Here is an 18,012-nt window from a genome sequence, read left to right on the forward strand (position 1 = left end):
AAATCCGTCGTTCATTGTGCTAATTGGACTGCTGGTATCACGTTGGAACAAACGAGTGATTCCTTCGCACGATTTCATGCGATTTTGTACAATCTCCCTCTGTAATACATTAAATGTATTCGCAACTGCGAATAATGACAACTATCAGCTGTAGAACGGAATGGCAATCAATGAAAATTCGGGCCGACCGGGACTCGAACTCTGATTTCCCGCTTATCGCGCGCGGTCGCCTTACCATTTGGCTATCCGTGCACAACTCACGGCCATACCCAAACTCCCGTAGGCCTGTCCAAAGCAACTTTGCATCGTAATCAGAATACCGCAGGCAATGCAACATCGTATTTCTCTGCCGATACTGGGCAAGTGACTTTCAAGTACAACGTCTCACCTTCCCAGGAATATGCATAATACATGTACGAGTCCAGGCCGTAGACGCATGGTTGACGACATATGGAAGTTTGGGTGTGGCCGTGAGTCGTGCACGGATAGCCTGATGGTAAAGCGACCGCTCGCGATAAGCTGGAAATCAGAGTTCGAGTCCCGGTCCGGCAATAATTTTCATTGTCATCATTCCGTCCTAGGGCTGATGGTTGTCATTATCCGCAATTGCGAATCCATTTAATGTATTTCATAACAGCTGTAGTCGCCGCAGTGCCTGTTCCTTTGGACATGAATGTGTGTCTAAAAGAACTTTGCATCGTAATCAAAATAATACAGGCACTGCAACACCGAAACTCTCTGTACTGGTCTGACAGTACATGAGGTCTGTCCGCTGTTAGTTAGGTTTGGCTGTGGTTGTTCTTTCGCATTTACATCACCAACAGCAGCTTTAGAGAGGATGAAATCTCCCTGATGGATCTGTTACTCAGGTGAGATCCAATGAGTAGCCTACATTGTAAGTCACTGAGCTCTCCTGACTTTGAAACATTCTGCCGTTACAGGATCCCTACTGATAACACAACTCTAAAGGGAGTCCAGCGCGTTAACCATTGCACCATTCTGAACGTACCTCTAATGGAGCAGATGGGTAGCATTTCTGTCCATAGCAAGTGCCTCAGATCAGACATCTAGAATATCGCCTGGGAAACCAAAGGGGGAGCCAATTTATTGACTACGCTTCGAGCCATCTGTTGTACAGTCATGCTCAAAAGTATCCGAACGACCTGAATTGCATTTCGCCTGATTCGCATGCAACCGGCATAACGCGGCTGTCTAGCAGGTCCTCTAATCGCTCCTTGGTACAGTCGTTTGACTATTGAAAATAGTTACAACATGTCACCACTAGAAAACACTGCTCTGTCTTGCAATAACTCATGATGTAAAGTAATAACACGATACTGCAAATATCAGGGAACACGTTATCACAGATAAGAATGTCCTTAAGGCTTGTAAGCTCACATTTATTACAATAAATTACATACCTGAAATGTTACCACTCTCATTATTACATCAAATAGGGAATGCACCTAGGAAGTTCGCCGTATTCATGATTTCCTCTGCAAAGTAACATACCGTACATATTATTTAACACAAAATGACAGTAAAAATTTAAGTTGCTGCTAGTTGAGAATATGTATGAACTTCAAACGACATGACGAACCGTCTCGTTCTGCATATGGATTCAAACATAGGTCATGCAAACTAAGACAAGATTTCGTGACTGACGCAAACTAACAGTCACTCCTGATTAGGCCTACAGAGAGTGATATACCTCGATTTTAGACAGTATCAGTTAGAAATATCAACTTTAAATTACATAACGCAAACATTTTTGACGGACGCGATCTCCTCCCCAGCATCTCTTGTCCGTGTTAACGAACTACGATAGATGTTAAAGATTGCTTTTTCACATGTAACTTACTTGAAATGACGTGAAGTAAAGCTTTGTGTTGGACAGGGATTCGAACCCAGAACGTAATCGGATTGATATCGAAGCACAACCAACTGTGACACATCGGATTTTCTCGGCAGTAGCTAGATGTTTTAACTGAAATGACGAGACGAAACATTAATTTTGTCCTTCTGAGAACTCCAACCCGGCACCTATCGCTATATTCTAGAGAAAACGAACGTTAAATATGGGTTTGTTGCACCAGCAGCGACATTTGAGCATGTTTGAACTAGAAATAATATGACGAAGAGTTCAGTGCTCACTGGGAATAGAGCCCCACACATATCGTTGTTGACCGGCCGCAGTGGACTTGCGGTTCTAGGCACTTCAGTCCGGAACCGCGTGACTGCTACGGTCACAGGTTCGAATACTGCCTTGGGCATGGATGTGTGTGATGTTCTTAGGTTAGTTAGGGTTAAGTAGTTCTAAGAGCTAGGGGACTGATGACCTCAGGTGTTGACTCCCATAGTGCTCAGAGCTATTTGAAACATTTGAACCATAACGTTCTTGGCTATACACAAAGTGACGTCAGCTACCGAATTTTTCTCCACCAGCAGCTCGGAATAACATCTTGAACTTACAGTGATCTCGCAAATAGTTCTGTGTCCCACTGGGAGTCAAAAACGTCAGATATCGTTAGTGTTGACAACGAATGAAAAGACATTGAAAATCAAAATTATTATCCACCAGCAGATAGGTGTTCTCATGATAGAGCTTGATAATACATAATGAAATACTCAGTGTCGGTCCAGGATTCGAACCCATTCACACGTAATACACTCCTGGAAATGGAAAAAAGAACACATTGACACCGGTGTGTCAGACCCACCATACTTGCTCCGGACACTGCGAGAGGGCTGTACAAGCAATGATCACACGCACGGCACAGCGGACACACCAGGAACCGCGGTGTTGGCCGTCGAATGGCGCTAGCTGCGCAGCATTTGTGCACCGCCGCCGTCAGTGTCAGCCAGTTTGCCGTGGCATACGGAGCTCCATCGCAGTCTTTAACACTGGTAGCATGCCGCGACAGCGTGGACGTGAACCGTATGTGCAGTTGACGGACTTTGAGCGAGGGCGTATAGTGGGCATGCGGGAGGCCGGGTGGACGTACCGCCGAATTGCTCAACACGTGGGGCGTGAGGTCTCCACAGTACATCGATGTTGTCGCCAGTGGTCGGCGGAAGGTGCACGTGCCCGTCGACCTGGGACCGGACCGCAGCGACGCACGGATGCACGCCAAGACCGTAGGATCCTACGCAGTGCCGTAGGGGACCGCACCGCCACTTCCCAGCAAATTAGGGACACTGTTGCTCCTGGGGTATCGGCGAGGACCATTCGCAACCGTCTCCATGAAGCTGGGCTACGGTCCCGCACACCGTTAGGCCGTCTTCCGCTCACGCCCCAACATCGTGCAGCCCGCCTCCAGTGGTGTCGCGACAGGCGTGAATGGAGGGACGAATGGAGACGTGTCGTCTTCAGCGATGAGAGTCGCTTCTGCCTTGGTGCCAATGATGGTCGTATGCGTGTTTGGCGCCGTGCAGGTGAGCGCCACAATCAGGACTGCATACGACCGAGGCACACAGGGCCAACACCCGGCATCATGGTGTGGGGAGCGATCTCCTACACTGGCCGTACATCACTGGTGATCGTCGAGGGGACACTGAATAGTGCACGGTACATCCAAACCGTCATCGAACCCATCGTTCTACCATTCCTAGACCGGCACGGGAACTTGCTGTTCCAACAGGACAATGCACGTCCGCATGTATCCCGTGCCACCCAACGTGCTCTAGAAGGTGTAAGTCAACTACCCTGGCCAGCAAGATCTCCGGATCTGTCCCACATTGAGCATGTTTGGGACTGGATGAAGCGTCGTCTCACGCGGTCTGCACGTCCAGCACGAACGCTGGTCCAACTGAGGCGCCAGGTGGAAATGGCATGGCAAGCAGTTCCACAGGACTACATCCAGCATCTCTACGATCGTCTCCATGGGAGAATAGCAGCCTGCATTGCTGCGAAAGGTGGATATACACTGTACTAGTGCCGACATTGTGCATGCTCTGTTGCCTGTGTCTATGTGCCAGTGGTTCTGTCAGTGTGATCATGTGATGTATCTGACCCCAGGAATGTGTCAATAAAGTTTCCCCTTCCTGGGACAATGAATTCACGGTGTTCTTATTTCAATTTCCAGGAGTGTATGTGGAGATGTTGAGGAATCTGCAGTTTTGAACAAACAACAAATTGTAGCCGAGCTGTGTTGCCACGAAGGGACCAAATTCCGCGTTAAGGGCGGTCTGAGTCGCATTCACAGTTCAGAACCAATTTTATCAACATCCAGAAGCTCAGATAAAAGATGGCATAAGTGTCCTGTGACCCTACATAGCGTTTGTTTCGTCACTAGAAATAAATAACTAGTATAAGAAAGGTAACTGATGATAGAGTTTCTACATGTCGCCACTCCAGACTTTATTGTGGTTCAACCTAACGTCTACTTGGCAGAGAAGGATTATCATCTTTAACGTGAATTTCACACCACACTGCCATTATATCTTCTTCACTTGGTGTAGTCAGATTAGAATGGAATCTTTCTCTTCCTATCTAAAATCTTTGACAGAAGTGGGAATCGAACCATGACAATAGGTATAAGAACCTACCATCAGTCCAACAGACCACCAAACCCACTTTTTTGTGACTCCATTTCTATCGTAACGCCGTTGCGTCACACTGGATGAGAATTCTGACACACAGGCTCCCTGTAGTAAATTGCAGCATGTTCAGTAAATTCATTTACTTGGTTGACCGAATCACCATGAACCAGCTGCCTCGGCTACCCAGTGCATACATTCGACTCTATTTCGTAATCACCAAAATAAAATCACGTAACTGTCACCTACACAGAACTGCCATCAGTGTAGGGTGCAGAAATTTAAATAGGAAGTGTTCCTTTACACTTGAACTATTCTATTGCGCTATCTGTTTGTCAAAAACGTCATGCAGCGCAAAAAAAAGATGTAACTGTTTCTCTCAGAAGTCTAGACCCGGCCATTTGCATTATCTTGCAGCACTGTGGTATGCAGAAGTTCTGGAGGAATAGTTGTTCAGCTCTGGAGCTGTTGTAGCTATGTGTCAGCTGGTAGCGTAATGGTAAGACTCGTGCACCATAGATAAGATGTCGCGAGTTCGAATACATTTACTACTAAAGTTATTTTTTAAAACGCAATTCTGCTGTCTGCAGAAGTTACCAATCTAATGGAACTTTGAACATAATACCCTTCACTTCTCAGCCCAAAATATTCGCATGTGGGAAAAGAGCAAACTTCTGTGACATTTTGTTCTTTTAAGGTTTAATAGACAGCCATGCAGCAGATGCATCTCGAAGCTTTTGTATTGTGTATGGGGAGAGCGCATCGTCCCAAATACGTCAGAAAGGTATTTTGTACATGAGCTGTCGTATGGTAGTGGCATTTTATTATTCTTCAAACATTGTTTGACAGCTTTTTCTACATGCATGTAATCAATAAACTGCATGTGCATTGTCAGACTGTTATAGATAACATCACAGAATTCGCATATATCGCTGATGATTAATTTCGCTCTCATGTTTACTATTGTTTCAACAACACTAAACGAAACCTTAGGAAAACTGTGCACTGTATTACAAGAAATGAAATAAAACTACCCACGATAACCTTACGACGAAAGTCTGTTTTAATAAAACTGAGTATCTGTACACAAGCATGCCTCTATCGACACGAATTAGTAAAATACTAATCACTTAGATTTTGATTGGGTCTGTGTTTAATTGGTATGCTGTGTCATACTCAAGGGGTATGCAAATGTGGCATTTCATAAATATAGTTATGTATTTCTAGAAACCCAAAATTTGCTTGTCAGCAGCGGAAAGAGGTGTTACCTGTAGTGCAGCATTATAAGTTTTTCACCATTGGACTATGAGCCGAAAGTATTTTCTTGCCATTTCCTTATTGATGTTTGATCTGACTGCTTGTAGCTTTTTCACAGAAGGGGTAAAAACGTTGACTGGAACTGCGAACCATAACAGACGCTTTTTCGTAGGTCAGCACGTTACCACAGAGCTGGCGAACAGGTATGTGTGTGAGCTTCCTCTTACGAGGCCACTAGTGGCTAGAACTCATGAACCGCTATTTAAAGGACGCGGTTAGTTGCGATTTCCACCTGCAACGACTTTCCTGGGCTGAAAACCGTAAGTTTACAATCTTTTGTTACACCTCAAGCGATAATAACTGAGATTATTCAATGGAAATGACAGGCAAAATCTAGTGAACTTTGAGGCTTAATTCCGTGCACACAAGGACGTAACTCGTCGATCACAGAGTTGCCAAACATACGTTGCCTTGTTGCCAAATCTCAGTTACAGTACCAGCAGGAAGACGAACCGATGTGATCCTACAGTGGGCTGGGAAGTGACCATAGCTGGTGTCTCCAAGTCGCAACTGCTAGTTAACCCTAACTAACCTAAGAACATCACACACATCCGTGCCCAAGGCAGTATTCGAACCTGTGACCGTAGCAGTCACGCGGTTCCGGACTGAAGTGCCTAGAACCGCAAGTCCACTGCGGCCGGTCAACAACGATATGTGTGGGGCTCTATTCCCAGTGAGCACTGAACTCTGCGTCACATTATTTCTAGTTCAAACATGCTCAAATGTCACTGCTGGTGCAACAAACCCATATTTAACGTTCGTTTTCTCTAGAATATAGCGATAGGTGCCGGGTTGGAGTTCTCAGAAGGACAAAATTAATGTTTCGTCTCGTCATTTCAGTTAAAACATCTAGCTACTGCCGAGAAAATCCGATGTGTCACAGTTGGTTGTGCTTCGATATCAATCCGATTAGGTTCTGGGTTCGAATCCCTGTCCAACACAAAGCTTTACTTCACGTCATTTCAAGTAAGTTACATGTGAAAAAGCAATCTTTAACATCTATCGTAGTTCGTTAACACGGACAAGAGATGCTGGGGAGGAGTTCGCGTCCGTTAAAAATGTTTGCGTTATGTAATTTAAAGTTGATATTTCCTAACTGATACTGTCTAAAATCGAGGTATATCACTCTCTGTATGGCTAATCAGGAGTGACTGTTAGTTTGCGTCAGTCACGAAATCATGGCTTAGTTTGAATGACCTATGGTTGAGTCCATATGCAGAACGAGACGGTTCGTCATGTCATTTGAAGTTCATGCATATTCTCAACTAGCAGCTCGTGAATAACTTAAATTTTTAATTTCATTTTGTGTTAAATAATATGTACGGTATGTTACTTTGCAGAGGAAATCATGAATACGACGAACTTCCTAGGTTCATTTCCTATCTGACGTAATAATGAGAGTGGTAACATTTCAGGTATGTAATTTATTGTAATAAATGTGAGCTTACAAGCCTTAAGGACATTCTTATCTGTGATAAGGTGTACCCTGATATTTGTAGCATCGTGGTATTACTTTACATCATGAGTTACTGAGATACAGAGCAGTCTTTTCTAGTGGTGACTTGTTAGAACCATTTTCAATAGTCAAACGACTGTACCAAGGAGCGATTAGAGGACCTGCTAGACAGCCACGTTATGCCGGTTGCACGCGAATCAGGTCGTTCGGATACTTTTGAGTATGACTGTACCTTGTTACAGTGCTCGTTTGAAATGCGCCAGAGTGCACGCTGGGAGGTGAGAATTGCCCAACGAGATTTTTTCTAAAAGCTCATTTAAATTTTTCGTGAGTGCAGTTGTTTATTCCAGCACTTCGCCAGTACACTGTCTAATTAAAAGTACCCTGTCACCATTACTTAATGTGAAACTGACCACTAGATGTCACGAGAGGCAGACTCGCTACTATAAAAGGAGACAAAGAGTTTGTTTTGTCAGTAGAGAAGCCGTAAAAGCAGAATACGACTTGTCATTGGGTGTCACCTCAGTAACAAATCCATTACGGACATGTCAATCCTCCAAAACATCTTCATAAGCCACACATTTCTGTAGTCAACGCTAAGCGACTGTTGATGTTGTGTAAAGATTTTCGCTTTCCTGTCATTATAATTTAGATTTTCCGTAATTAGACAAATAAAGAGATGGTTCCTTAGAAAGGTCACCTCCGATTTCCTACTCCATCCGTCCCCCACTAGAGCGTCTCCAAGGAGCTTGCAGTGGACGAGATGTTAAACTCTAATGTTCCCTCTTTCCTTCCAACGCAAGAACCGCTCTTCATACAGTCCAGCAAATGTACTCAGGAGAGAAGCTTTTCCGGGACATTCAGAACATCATTATTTTTCCACAAAAGCAGAGAAATTGTGTCTCATTATGCTGCGTACAGGCACTAGTTCGAATGAGAGGGAACAAGGCCGCAGCGCAGCAGATATAACTGTAGTAACAAAATGGCATCCCTTACGAGGGAGTGATCTCACTGATGAGATATGGAGCCGTTAGATGGCGAATGGAATTTCTGACAGTGTATGAAAATACAGGGAGTTTATAAATGAATGGTGCGATTTTAAAAATAATAATAAATCGATTTATCGCGTTATATGGGCGAATCTAACAGCAGAACCAGCACGTACTATCCTAGTTTTTTATGTACTATCCACTATTCGGCCAACGGACTCGCTGCTGTGTTAACACCGGTTCCCGTCAGATCGCCGAAGTTAAGCGCTGTCGGGTTGGGCTAGCACTTGAATGGGTGATCATCCGGTCTTCCGAGTGCTGTTGACATGCGGGGTGCCTTCAGCCTTGTGAGATAAACTGAGGAGCTACTTGATTGAGAAGTAGCAGCTCCGGTCTCTGAAATCGACATACGGCCGGGAGAGCGGTGGGCTGACCACATACCCTTCATATCCGCATCCGATGATGCCTGTGGTCTGAGGACGACACGGCTTCCGGTCGATACCGTTGGGCCTTCATGGCCTGTTCGGGGGGAGTTTAGTTTCATATCCACCATTCGCTTCTCATGTTCACTGCACAGGCGTGGCGTCTAAGTTGGCGTCGCTACAGGAAAAGTCTTTCTGTGTGCTCCGTTTTGAGGTGCGCGGATCTGTGGTTACTGTGCAGTGTGCGTTTCATACACGGTTTAGAAAGGTCCCATCACACAACACTAACATGAGTCGATGGTATCGACGGATCGCGGAAACCGGATGCCTTTGTAAGGGAAGAGTCCTGATAGACCTCGTGTGTCTGATGCAGATGTCAAAAGACCGCGCGAGGCACTTCATCGAAGTCCTCGCAATTCAGTAAAGCAAGCGGGGAATTGTTCATGCCAAAGATTAGTGTGCATTGGCGGCTATGTTTTAAACCATACGTAGTGAGATCAGTGCAGGACCTTACACTAGCAGACAAAATGAAAGGGTGTGACTTTTATGAAGAGCTACAAGTACAATTAAAACATCGAGGACGCTGGTTTTTTAGAAAGACTGATCTTCTGCGATGAAGCCACTTTGCATGTTCGTGGCAAGGTGAACTCACACAATGTCCGTATCAGGAGAAGCGAGAAAGATAGAGCATCAGCGTGACTCTCCAAAAGTGAATGTCTTCTGTGTGGTGTCGCGCTAGAAAGCGCACGGCTGTTTTATTCGGGTAACAAACAGTGGCGGGTGACTCCATTGGAGACATGTTGGAAACCTGGTTGCTGCCCCAGCTGAATACCAGTGATGATGATTACATTTCGCTAATGGGCGGTGCTCCATAAATTTTCGCAGGGACTTGCGCGAGCTTCTTAATCTGTTTCTTCGCCAACTCCTGATTGGACGTGCTGTAGACAACCTTATCCCGTGTCCACCTCCTTCGTCGGATTTTGTACCCAGCGACTTCTTTCTGTGGTGGTTTGTGAAAGACAGAGTTTATATATCGACAATTCCCCTGTCCGTTGAGGAAGTGTGTGATCGGATAAAACATCCACTGCAGACCATCGCGAAGGGCGTGCTGCACCGATTGTGGGAAGAATTTGGTTACCGTATAGATGTGTGTTGTGTGGCCAGGGATGCACACACTGGAGGATTTTGATTAATACATCAAAAGCTTGGACAGTTGCCGATGATTCTGCCGTATGGTTTGCCCATATCAAACAATAAATCGATTTATTACCGCACCATTCATTTATAAACCCTCTGTACTTCGGGTTAAACCAACCACTCTTCCACGGCGGACCTGTACGAAACGAGTTAAATGATACGATGTGATTCTGCCTCAGCTTCGTATAGGACACTGCCCTCAACCCTTGACATCCTTGCATTGTGCACTGTTTTTGACGATATTGTAGCAGTTTGTGGTACTGAATCGGAATATCGTTCCTGTGTTGATAAAAGCTCATCAATGGAATTGCTCAGAGATATACCGCTAGATAAGGGTATTACCGACACAAAAAACAAGCTGCACCGGCAAAAGGAAACATGTACGCAAAGTTTTACAATACATAATGTTTTTCTTCGTAACTATTAGATTTGGAACAAGTGTCTTGAATACTTTAGAGAATTTTTTCTTTTTATGTTTTCGCAGCTACCTTTTCTATAATAAATCCATTGTTTTCATGTAAGTGATTTCATTGATTCAATTGTTGTTATTGGTAATACAATGACACTAATGACGTTGAATTTGAGTGCAGACTACAATAGCAGTAAAAACAACTATAATGTCCCCGGGTGGTTTTATTAAAATACGCTGAATTCTAAATGAACCCAAGGATACGTACATACTGTCAACCTGCTATCATTGAAGCCACATAACCATTGCTGAACGACAAGTTGTTGTAGTATGTAGTGAAATGCGGTAAGCCCGAAAAAATTATATGCTTGATAATATAGCTACGAAGCGTTCATGTTGTATATACTACTTTCACATAATTTTGATTGCCTTTTTCTTCTTAATAATAATAATAATAATAATAATAATAACAAGAGGAATAAAATATCAGATAAACTGTTATCTATACTGTTTGCCTTTCTTATCAGTCGTGATTTCCTTACGTTAAAATGTGTGCGTTTGACTGTGTTGTACTGTTTGCCACAGAAATATTTAAAATTACCTACTTTTTTCATTTAATTTAGGCTTTTGATGGCGTAAATGTACATGATGGAGAATTTAGGGAGTTTCAGGGACCAGTCACGAGACGTGGTCACTTTGCCTGTTGCAGAAGATCGGGGACCATCATTATCTCAACACACCAAAAGTTTCGCAGTCTTGGTCATACTTTAATTCATCTGAACATATTTCGGTTTTGTAGCCATCGTAAGAGAGGACGCGTAGTCGTCATCTGGCAATATTCGGATACGTGCATCCTGTGTCGCTGTTTTTTTAGGACCTGATGATGGCAGCGATGTCTAAAGTCGACACCTGTTCAGGGAAGTGTTTCGGCAGCTCGATGTTTTTTGTTGCTCAACAACGTGTTGAACATCGTTCGAAAAGAAAGTTTATTATCTCGAGTAGGGTCGTGAAATACCTCAATTAAATACCACAACAAACTACTAAACAGAGTGATCTTTAGAGTTTCTTATATCTGGTAATACAAATTCACGCTCTTCATAAAAAAAATAAAAAATAAGCGTAAATTATCCACATGTGGATCCAACAAAGAAGTCCCAGCGCAGCCCTCAGTAAATACATTACTGCTTTAGAGACCGGGAACAGCACGAGAGTAATTCAAATTGCGCGTTAAGCCCGGAAACCATATCAGTGAGCCCGCGTGTGCCTTCCGGCCCCAGATTAAATCTTCAACAATGCAATTACAATGTTTGCTGGTGCAGGTGTTTATACAAGAGAGCTACGCATTCGTTAATGCCGGGCGCCACTCGCTATTTGGTTTTCAATACATTATTGACATCTCTAATCCGGGATTCTGTTCGGACCATAAATACGACATTTAAGTTGATTGTTCCGACAGATGAGATAAGCTTCGTTCATATCTCGGGTGATACGTTCGAGTTTGCGCTCGATATCCATTGACCTGTTAACAATGTGTTTGCAGCGCACTGGATTTCCCACAAACATGCCGAATCCAGGGCAGACAATATTCGAAACTTCTCGTCCTTTTACAAAATAAATTAACTGTAGCATTGCTGTGTTTCAATTAAGCTTTTAACGTCTTGAATACACAGAAACTAGAACACATGCACATAAAAAAGTAATTCTTTTCTAATAAATTCTTTTATCTACCTGTGTCCGGGAATTTATTGACTTCTAGCTTTTTCTCAGTGCGCCAGGTGTGTTTTAGAATCAAAGGCGTACACGTGTTCCCTTGGATAAGTGCATATTTTCTGTGTTTGGTACAATGTGAAAGATGTATTCATCGATAATACCTGCCTCATAGTAGCGACAAATACAAAAATTCAGCGAATTTCATTTGAAAAACACGAAAATTATAAATTATGTACTAAGAATTACAAACAAAATTCTTTAAAATATGTAGTTATATGAGGACAAGATTCCCACAAGATTTAATTTGATGGAGTGTGAGCATTTTATGCATTTTCAAACTTTATTATGAAAGAACGATTATAGCTGAGGCATAACAGTCAGACAAGTTGAGCATTACTACCTATGAAATCCAAAGGATTGGAGGAGAAGCCCGCATCTCGTGGTCGTGCGGTAGCGTTCTCGCTTCCCACTCCCGGGTTCCCGGGTTCGATTCCCGGCGGGGTCAGAGATTTTCTCTGCCTCGTGATGGCTGGGTGTTGTGTGTTGTCCTTAGGTTAGTTAGGTTTAAGTAGTTCTAAGTTCTAGGGGACTGATGACCATAGATGTTAAGTCCCATAGTGCTCAGAGCCATTTGGAGGAGAAAGAAAAACAAGGGATGGAGAGACGTAGAAATGATTACCGTTTCGTTTATAGACATAGTGAAAGTGATGAAAGGAAAATGAAGCTGAAGCAGGAAATAGTAAGCGTCTTTTCATTAAAACTGTCGAAATGCTGACTAGCTTAAATAATTTACGAACAGTTCAATAACAGTCATCTTTAAAATTTGTTTGGTCTCTCACAGTCTCGAGAAATACTTTGCTGACAAATACGTAGGTATCAGACGTCAAGAATCATTAAAAAAGCTACCACAATGTCTGCTGTGTCTTAGGTATGCTGCAATGCTTGCTTTTAAGTCATAACAGCTTGAAAAGTCGTTGCGGGCAGTGCACAGCTCCCCTCAGCACCGAAATACATACGTTTTGAATTATGATCTTAATACGTTCCTGCCATATTTTATTCATATTGACTATAGAAATGCTGTAAAAACAACTTGTTTTCGAACTTTTCATTGACCGTGGTACTGGTTGTTGCCTCCACAACTTCAGATTATTTTCTTCTTTCCAAGTTTCTCATGTTTATGTAACCGGGTAGAATTTCCATTTTCACGTATAAAGGTAAGGTTTTGAATTGTTACGCCGCGCAGGATTAGCCGAGCGTCTCAGGCGCTGCAGTCATGGACTGTGCGGCTGGTCCCGGCGGAGGTTCGAGTCCTCCCTCGGGCATGGGTGTGTGTGTGTTTGTCCTTAGGATAATTTAGGTTAAGTAGTGTGTAAGCTTAGGGACTGATGACTTTAGCAGTTAAGTCCCATAAGATTTCACACACATTTGGACATTTTTTGAATTGTTTATCTGTTCTGTTGCATGGAACTGATGAATATATGCATGGTGTGATACCAAATCTTGTGAAATGAATTTGTAAAGAGATTAAATAAGAGAACTGTTCCACCTATCACAATAATGCCTTCACTGTATATTCTTTTCTTAAGATAATTTTAAGTTTTCTTCTAACTCATTTCCCAATTCCCTAATTTATGAGTATGAATACATTTGTTTGTTTTTGTAGCTTCTAAGACATTCATTTTTGTATACTAAAAAAAATCTCATGTTGCTTTTTAAAAACGCGCGATTCATTGTATTATAAGAGTGTGAGGTGACAGACCATGTTGCAATGGACTTTCAATTTTCTTTTCATGTTAGATTTCTTACGCTCCTGTACATTTGCCTGCTTATAGATCAGTTTATCATACTAAACATGTCCACGTTATTTTCTATGTCGTATATGACAGATACTGCCGGATGGAAGGTAAAAATAAGTAAACTAATGACTGAATGTTGTTGTTGTGGTCTTCAGTCCTGAGACTGGTTTGATGCAGCTCTCCATGCTACTCTATCCCGTGCAAGCTTCTTCATCTCCCAGTACCTACTAAAACCTACATCCTTCTGAATCTGCTTAGTGTATTCATCTCTTGGTGTCCCTCTACGATTTTTACCCTCCACGCTGCCCTCCAATACTAAACTGGTGATCCCTTGATGGCTCAGAACATGTCCTACCAACCGATCCCTTCTTCTGGTCAAGTTGTGCCACAGACTTCTCTTCTCCCCAAAGCCATTCAATGCTTCCTCATTAGTTATGTGATATACCCATCTAATCTTCAGCATTCTTCTGTAGCACCACATTTCGAAAGCTTCTATTCTCTTCTTGTCCAAACTATTTATCGTCCATGTTTCCCTTCCATACATGGCTACACTCCATACAAATACTTTCAGAAATGACTTCCTGACACTTAAATCTATACTCGATATTAACAAATTTCTCTTCTTCAGAAACGCTTTCCTTGCCATTGCCAGTCTACATTTTATATCCTCTCTACTTCGACCATCATCAGTTACTTTGCTCCTCAAATAGCAAAACTCCTTTACTACTTTAAGTGTCTCATTTCCTAACCTAATTCCCTCAGCATCACCCGACTCATTTCGACTACATTCCATTATCCTCGTTTTGCTTTTGTTGACGTTCATCTTATAACCTCCTTTCAAGACACTGTCCATTCCATTCAACTGCTCTTCCAAGTCCTTTGCTGTCTCTGACAGAATTACAATGTCATCGGCGAATATGAACTGCAATTCTAAATAAGAGCTTACGATGTGTCTGAAACGAAAATTTCACAGCCAATGTGTACTGTTAGTTCTGACTCAAAACAGAGACGTAGAGCAACAGAAAGACGCTTGTTTCCCCGACTGGGAACCATACAGGTGAATCAGGAACTGGAGTTGACTAGCTGACTATGTCTGTAATAAAAATTAAATGGATTTGGAGGGCGGTCGATGGGTCATGCAGCCAAAGAACTGGATGGTAACTGGACGAAGAAAATTCTTTGAGGCATTCCAAAAGACGCACTTGTGACAGACTGGTTGATTGCATTACAAAACGTGTAACAGCAACATGGTTGCGCAGCACAGGCGGAGATCACATTGCCGGGAAATTGTGATACTGGTATCAAGTGACTGCCATTACTGCCACAAGTCACAACGAAGGTTATTAAAATTTTCTAATGTTCTATTATTAAAAACAGCATTAGTAAATATTATGCTTGCCTGAAAATCCTTCGTTTTAGACCATTATATTTGATAGTAAGTTCAGGTACTACCGTATTTTAACTATCGAGGTGAGGTTATCAGTCTGTTGACGTGGCTCAGAAACTAAAGGCCTATATTAATAAGGAGAATGTATGTGCATCTAGCATCATCAGCATAAATACTAAATAATGTATGTATTTTTCTCGCCTCACACTCATATTGCTGCTATTATATCTGTTCATTTTCCGTCAACGTCGATCACTATTGCCGTGGTTTCGAAATGCTTTTATGTACCAACTAAATTATTCGTCCCAGTATATTCTATAACGTTTCGGTAATAACAATGGTAAACGTTAGACGCTTTAAACTGTGTTTGCTTTTCAACGAGTCGATGGAAAACTAACGTTACATCGAGGGATAGATATGCTTCTAAGAAATTGTATTTATTATTAGTACGAATTCCCCCATGTTTTTGCTGTACTTGTCGGAATAATGGCACAGAGACTGAAAAGCCTCAAGGGAACATATCCGTCTCTAGTAGTTACCTTTATTTTTTCCAGCTTCATGTGCGTTGATATTACTTCGGAACTTTTTAGTTTAATACAACAGATAATCACTCTTTTGCAGTGGAGCTTAGAAGCATTACAGTAGATACGACATTTTGTTATCCTTTCTCGTATTTTACATTAGCGAAATAATGATAAAATCGCTCTCTTGTATACCATGTAACGATCTCGCTTCCAATTAGTTTCTTACTTATTACGTAATAAGTAATTTGTAATTTTCTTTTAGAGTGTTATTTTAATTTTTATTTTTGTTAGTTTTTAAACGTTTTCTCCTAATGAAGCGATATTACTATGCCCCATCATGGTGAAGTACTTTCAGCTAATTTTTTTTAACTTAAAATTCGTGTGTCATCTAGATCTGCATACTCTACCTACGCTACATGCTGATCAAGAAAGTGGATTGGTCATTTTCGGGTTTTTGTAGCTCTTTCTTCATCCATAGTACCACTTGTTTCTTGTAAGACACATGAGAGATGACGCTCTTTATGTTAACATATAAATATTAAGTTTCGTCGTATTCCCTTAATGAATGGAGTTCAAATATTCAAATAATATGACTGCTGATAGGTCTACGCTGGAGATGTTAAATATTTTACCTCTATGGTCTAAGGATTCAGTACGTTAAGGACCAGAAAAAGTTTCGTAACATCTACATCTACGCCTACATCTATATACCCTGCAAGCCACCATCCGGTGCATGAGAGAGGGTACTTTGTACCACTGTCAGTCATTCCACTTCCATTTCTACTCGAAAATGGAGCGAAGAAAAACGACTGGCTATGTGCCTCCATTCGAGCCCTAATTTCTCTTGTCTTCATGGTCCTTGCGCGGATTGTACATTTACGACAGTAGAATCGTTCTGCAGTCAGCCGCAAATGCCTCTTCTCTAAATTTTCTCAACAGTGCTTCGCGAAAGCAATGTTGTATTCCCTCCACGGGTTCCCAATCGAGATCACTAAGTATCTCCGTAACATGTGATGATCGAACTTACAGTTAACATATCTATCAGCACACTTCCACAATGCATCATTGTTTCCTATTAATCGATCTGGTGGGAATTACGAACACTCTGGAAATAATCAAGATTGGGTCGCACCTCTATTCTACAAGCGATTTCCTTTACAGGTGATTTTCATTCTCCTGTAATTCTCCCAATAAACCGAATTCGACCATTCCCTTTTTGCGACCTCAATAAGACACTTTCGAAGACTGAAGCTGACAACCAGCCACCCGATTCAGTTTTCGGTAGTTTATGTTTTGTTTTCTTCTGTTTTTCGCAATATAGATTTTTCTGCATTATGTGATTATACTTTTCCAGTCGCCCGTTACTGTGACTTGATACTATTCCCACACGCCACAATAATAAAAGACTGTGGACAATGTAACTGTTTTTCTAATTACTCTATTTTGTGGACAAACTTTAGTTTTCAAATTCATAGGCAGTGAAACAGAGCTTACGTTCCAGATATGATAATAGGTATTCACACGACCAATTAACGTGCGGTAGATGGCTACCACCATTTTTCGTTTTGTGAAGTGTGTAGCCTTACATTCTACTGATAGATGCTAGTGCGTGAACAGATATAGACAAACTGAATGAAATAATTGTTTCAGAAGATAGTGATTTTGGTGAGTGAACCCCCAGTATTGACATCTACTTGGTGTCTTATCCCATCAGCGTAAATTTCTTCCAGAAGTTCTATAAGGACAATTATCTACCCAGTAATTATACATGCTAACACGTCCTGGTATTTTATTACGTCACAGAGTGATAAATATTGCTGACCTTGTAGGTAGACAAGTCCTCGACCACGCAGACAAGAATGGCCTCTCTGCCGACAGGCGTTGTGACGTTACTGATGGGCTCCGCGAACTTCGGTACGTCTGGAAAACAAGAACACACATCCCGATTGCTATTTATCTAAACAGAGAATGCAACGATATCGTACATCACTTACACTCAAACCTACAGATGTCAGACAGTCATAATCGTACTGAACGTTGTACACTGATCAACCAGTACATTATGACCACCTATCTAATAGCCGTCCACCTTTGGTACGGATAACAGCGGTTACGCGTCGTGGTATGCAACCAATGAGGCCTTCTTAGGTCGCTGGAGGGAGTTGGCACCACATTTGCAAGTACACCTTGTTCCTGTCCATGGATGTCCTCAGAGCATAATGGAGCCTGCACCAGCTTGTGTCCGTCCTATAGTACATATGACAAG

The 18,012-nt window shown here is 42.3% G+C and overlaps 1 protein-coding gene across 1 annotated transcript in view; it reads right to left on the reverse strand.

Moving 5' to 3' along the window:
* LOC126260487 (opioid-binding protein/cell adhesion molecule homolog) overlaps positions 1–17,664 on the reverse strand; it is a gene marked incomplete at its 5' end in the record, with an annotated part of 226,515 nt that extends 208,851 nt beyond the window's left edge. Inside the window, one exon of the mRNA XM_049957814.1 lies at positions 17,569–17,664. Coding sequence (XP_049813771.1) covers positions 17,569–17,664 — 96 coding nt within the window. The remainder of the gene's footprint in view (positions 1–17,568) is intronic.
* Positions 17,665–18,012: the final 348 nt, after the last annotated feature.

This window comes from Schistocerca nitens, chromosome 5 (assembly GCF_023898315.1).
Source record: "Schistocerca nitens isolate TAMUIC-IGC-003100 chromosome 5, iqSchNite1.1, whole genome shotgun sequence".
Lineage (NCBI taxonomy): Eukaryota > Metazoa > Arthropoda > Insecta > Orthoptera > Acrididae > Schistocerca > Schistocerca nitens.